The 7,505-nt window shown below is 44.7% G+C and overlaps 1 protein-coding gene across 1 annotated transcript; it reads right to left on the bottom strand.

Moving 5' to 3' along the window:
* On the bottom strand, positions 1-2,310 carry neurod4 (neuronal differentiation 4). The gene is made up of 2 exons (XM_077719091.1): positions 2,180-2,310; positions 1-1,600 (listed from the first exon to the last, which is right to left on the bottom strand). Exon 2 carries the CDS (start codon positions 1,591-1,593, stop codon positions 532-534), a length of 1,062 nt encoding a protein of 353 aa, XP_077575217.1. The 5' UTR covers positions 1,594-1,600; positions 2,180-2,310; the 3' UTR covers positions 1-531.
* Between the last annotated feature and the right edge of the window lie 5,195 nt (positions 2,311-7,505).

Below are 7,505 nucleotides of genomic sequence, written 5' to 3'. Positions count from 1 at the left end.
AAATAGACTTTAATATAAGAATATTTATTCAATTAAGTGCGAAACAGCAAAATATTTACAATGACACCCAAAAAATAGTAGTGACATCCAATGAACAATTACCTGAAAGACCTCAAATAAATAACTTAAATACAGATAAGCTGCCAGTGACTGACTGAAATAAAAAAGACTGGAAAAAAAAAATGACAAAAGAATACAGCATTTTCTAAACAAGACAGGAACCAAATAAATATTAAATACGCATATATAAATAAAATGCATTGCAGCAAATACAATTTAAGATGGACGGAAAGATGAACTTTGTTACAAATCGCCCTTGTGTGACGCTTGATTTTTGTCTAAAAAAATCAACATCAAAGCATGACAAAACCAAATAAATAAACATAAAAAATGACAGGAATCAGGTAGAAGAACATAAGGTGGCAAGTCTCTTTGTCTCTCTATTTGAGGGGTCGCTGTTCTCTCAGGTAAGCAACACCCCCAAAATGCAAACCAGTGCAGTCTTTCCACAGTCAATGAATGTGTCTCTTTTTACATGGCGCCCATCTGAGAGGCCAGCAGATGAGAAGAAGGAAAGGAGTCAAATGGCACATCCAGGGGCAGCTCATAGCGGGACCCCTGAAAAAGTGGGTGGCCCTGGTGCCCCACAGCTAGGCCGGCAGTGGCGGTGTAATGCTGGGACGAGAGATAGTGGGCGTGGTGGGCGGAGTGGCTGGTGTAGCTCCTCTCGGTATCTTGTGACGAAGGCTCCTGCTTCAGCGTGAAGTTGCCGCTGATGCTGAGGGGGGGCGTGAGGGCCCCGTCGTACGGCGGGGTTCCGCCGCTGCACTCGTTAGGGGAGGGGTTTTCAAACGCCTGCCCCTTGAATCCCTTCATGTGGAGGAGGTGGGATGCCTCATGGGAACCATAAGGCGGGCTAGGGAGCCCCGGGGACGGGTAGCTGAGGGCGTGACTGGCCTGACCCCCCACCCCGCTCAACCCCGGGGGTCCGCACTTGTCCTCTAGCTTGTTGATGAGTAACGGCGTAGGACCGAGTTGCAGGCAGCCGGCCACGAGGTTGCTGGTGGGCTGCGAGAGACCTTTGCAAAGCATTTCCATGAAGCCGTGATTTTCCGGAGACTGACCGTTCTCCAAGACCTCCGACAGCGCCCATATGTAATTGCGGGCAAGCCGTAACGTTTCTATCTTTGACAGCTTCTGGGTTTTGGAGTAGCAGGGCATCACTCGGCGCAAATTGTCCAGTGCATCGTTCAATCCATGCATACGCGAGCGCTCTCTGGCGTTGGCCTTCATTCGCCGGGCACGGAAGCGCTCCTGACGGGCTTTGGTCATCTTCTTCTTCTTTGGACCCCTCCTTTTGGGAGCCATTTCTCCATCCGCTCCAGTCATCTCTTCATCCTCTTCTTCCTCCTCTTCCATGTCCTCACTACCCATCTCGGAACACGAGTTTCTGCTTCCTTCAAGTAAGACTCGATGTACCCTCATTTCGGGGCTTTCCTCGCCATCCTGGGAGCTGCCGTCTTCGTCGAGCCAGGCGAGGGAGCCTACCAGCTCGTTCATGTCACCGCTCTTTCCGAATGGCTTGTTCATCATTTTTGATCTAGCGAAAAACACGACAATACACCGTCAATCAAACAATTGCCGTGACTTCATATCACATTTGTAAAAAAAAGTATGTGGTTTCCGTTTTCAGCAATGAACAGTTCCATCTTTAGAACTGCGATGAACACAATACACTGTAAAATAAGTAGTAAGTAGATGAATGGCCCCTTTCTGTTGTGCTGTAGTCTAGCCTGGGATGCTGTCAATCTGGGACACGACAGGATTTAGCCAGAAAATAAAACCCAAAGATTATACGATGCACACATGTAGCAAACCCACGCTCTCCGTATACTAAAAGTCGAATTAATGTTTTGTTGTTGTTTTTCGTTAATTTTGATTCTTATCTTAATTTACATATGCCATTTAGTAACTTTTGTAATCAAATTAAACTTAGAACAAAAGCAATGTTATCGGTCTTGGACCAGGTATGAATAGTGCATGGATAGAGATAACTGCATTAATTAAATACAAATCGTAGTCTATAAAAGGACAGTTAAACTTTTATTGATGCAACCCCTTTTTTTCTATTCAGTCTTGGTGTCTTTAATATCAACCTTGGAAGCAAAATGAAACTCACCTGTTTCTATTGATCAGCAATTGTGGAGGAAATAGTTGAAAAACGAAGTCCAAAGTCTGTGCGTGTGTTTATCTCTGGCCAACTTCAAAACTCAGATGGCCGTCATGAGGGCGCGTGGAGGAGACTTCATCCCAAAATGACTGGAGCAGGCTGAGATGTTTTGCCTTAAACCCCCGTAAGCCCCTCCTTCCCACGCCACACCCTCGGCCCATTGAAACACGCGTGGCAGTCTCGTGGCCACAAGTTTTACAACATTTGTCAAGGGAAGAGAGAGAGAGAAGGAGAGAGAGGGGGAGAGAAGAAGAAGAAGAAGAAGAAGAAGAAGAGAGAGAGAGAGAGAGAGAGAGAGAGAGAGAGAGAGAGAGAGAGAGAGAGAGAGAGAGAGAGAGAGAGAGAGAGAGAGAGAGAGAGAGAGAGAGAGAGAGAGAGAGAGAGAGAGAGAGAGAGAGAGAGTGCATGCGTAATCACAGTCTTATTTGGGTGGCTTCACAAAGAGAGAATTACTTAAAAAAGACACCTATTAGAAAAACCGAATATGAGCTTCAGAAATATAACCCCCCCCCCCCCCCCAGCCCCTCTATGTAATATTAAATATTTCCCCCCTCAATTGATTTTGGAAGTGCAGTTCAAATACTTAAAAGCTTTGTTTTGTCTAATTTTAAGTTTTAAAAAATCTTTTCAAAACAATTAAATTGAGTACAAATGATTTTAGTCATGTGCAATGCATAATTATAAATCATGCATTAACTTTTCTCTTTTCTAACTAAACTAATAAAACCTACTAAGCAACTATACTCCAATATGTGCCATAATCAAGCTATATAATATAATGTTTAAGTGCTATTTGCATATGTAATGAATAATTGGGGGGATTAAAGACTTCATCAAACTAGTTGTTTTAAAAACAGATAATCATTTACCACCAAAAAAAAAATATTATTATTTATTAAAGCGTGTTTGTCGTGCATTCATCCTAATGTGTCAAATGCATAGCATATGAGACAAACCGTTTTAACGCCTCGGTAGTCGCGTGAGGCATTTTAATCGATTGTCTATCTCATCATTAGTCAGTTGGATTAGGAATTTTCCACTTCATTTGTCAGCCAGTGTACGTCTGCTTGTGGCCAAGCGGAGAGACGCTCGTCCACGCGCGCGTATTTAAGTGCTTGTGACAGCTTGGTGCGCCGGGAGCAGGTGTGTGTGCTGTATAGTGTGTGTGCGTGCGCGTGTAGTTGTTGTGTGTCCGTGCGCATGTTGGGGCGTGTGTTTGTGTGTGTGTGTGTGCGTGTGCATGCGCGAGCGAATGTGTGTGTGTGGCTGTGTGTGTGCATGTGTGGCTGTGTTTGTGTGTGCGTGTGTGTGTTTGTGTGTGTGTGTCTGTGTGTGTGTGTGTGTGTGCGTGTGCATGCGCGAGCGAATGTGTGTGTGGCTGTGTGTGTGTGCATGTGTGGCTGTGTTTGTGTGTGCGTGTGTGTGTTTGTGTGTGTGTGTCTGTGTTTGTGTGTGTGTGTGTGTGTGTTTGTGTGTGTTTGTGTGTGTTTGTGTGTGTGTGTGTTTGTGTGTGTTTGTGTGTGTTTGTGTGTGTGTGTGTGTTTGTGTGTGTGTTTGTGTGTGTGTGTTTGTTTGCGTGTGTATGTGTGTCTTTGTGTGTCTTTGTGTGTGTTTGTGTGTGTTGTGTGTGTTGTGTGTGTTGTGTGTGTGTGTGTGTGTGTGTGTATGTGTGTGTGTGTGTGTGTGTGTGTGTGTGTGTGTGTGTGTGTGTGTGTGTGTGTGTGTGTGTGTGTGTGTGTGTGTGTGTGTGTGTGTGTGTGTGTGTGTGTGTGTGTGTGTGTGTGTGTGTGTGCGGCCATCGTTTGATTGTTTGGAGTGCACGGTGTCTTTCCAATTCCGTATTTGTTTAGTGTGGGTGGAAACAGTAAAATGATTTAACGAAATTGGAGTGATTAAAAATTAGGGTTGTTTCTTCTGATGATGTATTTGAGTCACTTGGAATTCCCGTTTAGAATTTTTCCAGTCATGGAAAGCAATGACATGACAGTGAAGCTCATGTTGTTTTTACACGCTCCATATTGAAGAGTTTTCACAGTTTGCCGGGGCATAATAAAGGCCTGGCGCCCCCGTGCCTGGCGAGGCTCGGCCCTGTGGGGGTTCACATTGTCCTCTCGGGGGTCTCGCGCCACGCACGTGCCCCCACATTGATCCCTTTGTGCATCAGACGGGGTGGGGGGATCCTAACTTTGCCAAGAGCGAGAAGTTTGCATGCAGGCTCTTGTTGTGCGCGGGGCGACTTAAAGAGGATCACGTGACTCGTCCGCAACCTCGTGCGAAAGCGGCGCTCGCCCAACGATTTATTGAACAGACCTGACAGATGGCTGCGTTTTTTAGAGGCGTCGGGGTTTGCTGAGCTGGGGCTGAGGATGAGGTTGTGTGTGGGGGTGGGTGGTGAGGGAAAAAAAGGGCGTTAGGGTGGGGGCATCTGTTGCTTGGATGCTCACGCGTCACCCGCTTGACCGTGGATCGTGTCTCGTGCTGAAACAGCATTTGGACATCCAATAACGGCACTAATCACTTGGGACAGAGTGCAGGCCATAAAGGCATGCGGACAAAGAGGAGGACGCTGGCGCGCGCGCGAGTTTGAGTGTAGACGCGCGCGTAGCATCTACTAGTCAGTTGAGAAAAGTGATCCGTTCCTATTTGAAAGTTGTCCCAATTGTCATCCCAATAATTAACTAGTTTTTGCATTTAAAATGTGGGGAAAACTAATTCAGAAACATAAATTACCTGTAGTTGACAGTTTTTCCCAGTCATGTCTCTCAAAACTCCTTGTTTAATTTCATAACATTGTGTCACTTGTGCATGCCAAAAGAACATTTTTATGTGTTTTCAAATAGGCAAAATATGTTATTAACATATGTCAAGCACATTTTCTTTACTATTTACTGAATCTGTGAGGCCTCGTCGTGGTGTACACGTTTACTCACCTGACTTCAGTTTTGAATCTGTGAGGCCTCGTCGTGGTGTACACGTTTACTCACCTGACTTCAGTTTTGAGACAGGACTGTCAAATTGCTTCATTCTGTTGATAATATATCAGTGTACTCTAGAGAGATGTAAAATATTTTTTCTCATTTTCCGACTGCTTATCCTCAAAAGAGTTGCAGAGGGTGCTGGAGCCGATCCCAGCTAAATATGGGCACCGGGGGCGACGGACAACCAGAATTGGTGGCCAGCCAATCGCAGGGCACATGGAGAAGGACAACCATTTATAGTGTTCAACTAGCCTACACTGCATATTTTGGGAATGTGGAAGAAAACAAGGGTACCTGCAGAAAACCCACACAAGCCCACGGAAAACATGCAAACACCAGACCGTGAGGAACTACTTGGGACCGAACCCTCAACCCTAGAACTGTGAAGACGACATGCTAAGCACTCGCCCATCAGGCTGTCCTGCTAAAGTTTTGAGGGCAGTCATTATTAATTATGAGTTAAACCTGCGAGGCAGTCTCTCTTTATTACACGACACTGGACAAGATTTACTTCATTTGATCATTTGTCGACAGCGGCCATTGCAATACAGAAATGAAAAAGTCTGTGGAGCAGAATAAAATTGTTTCTCCAAAATTTTGCTGCACCATTCGACCAGCCTCAGCAATTGTTAACCCATGGCTGAAAACATGGCCTAAATGTTGTTCTTATTTCATCAGGAAAATTGATATGTCCTCTTCTGCCTAGTCTCCCAACCCACCCACTCTTTTGTCTCTCTAGCTTTTGACACTGTCCAATTTCTTGTCTTTCAATTTCCAATCATTGTATGTGTACATTTTGCTGCAAGTACATCTACTTTTCCTTCAGTGCAGCATATACTGTTTGATCAGATGGTATTTTAAGAACAACTAATGAAGAAATTTAAGAAATCCATAGGGTTTTAAACACATTTATTCTGCAATTAGGAACAAAAAAAATGGGACTCCCAGAAACAAAGTGATTGCATTTTAGCGACAAAGTCTACTGAAAGTGATGTGTGCAGGCACTCCCCAGGTACTGTACATGCACCCCTTTTCCCCCTACATACAGTACCCTCTCATATGTCCCATGAGTGAACGTGGCCTCCATCACACCTGCAGCCTACAGAGGGAATTGGATCCTCATCATCTCCCACAATCCCCACTGCTCACCCAAATGGATGAAAGTCGAACGGAAGGGGAATTGAACGCCTGCTCCCATTTGTTGTAACACAGAAAGCCAACCTTCTGGAAGAGGTCAAATTGGGTGCATACATCTGATCTTTTTTCGATGATTATTTAATCGTGAATTAATAAGCAAGTGATTCACTACTGTATAGCGATCGCATTTGAAATTTATGTTCACAAATGAGAAAAATATTGAAGAACTGTTTGTATCTTGAAAAAGCACATTAGCCAGGACACCTGAATGTCTTAGGCATTTTCTCAAGTTAAATACAAGCCATAATGCATAAACTCTTGGTTTGTTCTCAGGAAATTGTTGTTTTGAAAGATTTTCATAACAGGGGGAGTCTTATACTGGCTCTTTACGTTCTGTTGTTGCTAATAATGAGGAGAACCCCCTTCCTAAAAAAAAAAAAAGAAAAAAAATCACTGCCACAAGTGAGTTGTCTCTCACTCCTGTCCCCAGGGGCTCAGAGTGAAATGGGAGGGATCCTTGCTCTGTGCTGACAGATGGGTCCTTGTTCCTGTCTTTTTCTTCATCTCCCTCTTTTGCTAAAACACAGTCACACTCACACACACCAAGACTGCACGAATACAATGGGAATTAAAGCTCTCCACACACATGCACCCTTGCACCACTGCTGAAAGCTGAACCCCTTGTAGACATCATAAAAGATGGAGGGAGCAGGGTGGGTCGTACTAAGCGGTGGGCTGCGTGGCACAGAGAGATGTAAGTGCATTATTATGCAAAGAGAAGAAAAGATTTTTGCAGCAAATTTGGAATTGTTGAAAAAAACGTTATATCGAATGCAATACATACAGTAAACGTATGTGTGTATGTGTGTGTGTGTGTGTATGTGTGTGTGTGTGTATGTGTGTGTGTGTGTGTGTGTGTGTGTGTGTGTGTGTGTGTGTGTGTGTGTGTGTGTGTGTGTGTGTGTGTGTGTGTGTGTGTGTGTGTGTGTGTGTGTGTGTGTGTGTGTGTGTGTGTGTGTGTGTGTGTGTGTGTGTGTGTGTGTGTGTGTGTGTGTGTGTGTGTGTGTGTGTGTGTGTGTGTGTGTGTGTGTGTGTGTGTGTGTGTGTGTGTGTGTGTGTGTGTGTGTGTGTGTGTGTGTGTGTGTGTGTGTGTGTGTGTG

Source organism: Stigmatopora nigra, chromosome 1 (assembly GCF_051989575.1).
Source record: "Stigmatopora nigra isolate UIUO_SnigA chromosome 1, RoL_Snig_1.1, whole genome shotgun sequence".
Taxonomy (NCBI): Eukaryota; Metazoa; Chordata; class Actinopteri; order Syngnathiformes; family Syngnathidae; genus Stigmatopora; species Stigmatopora nigra.
The sequence above is the reverse complement of the archived record's forward strand: the minus strand, read 5'-3'. Positions and strand labels throughout refer to the sequence as shown.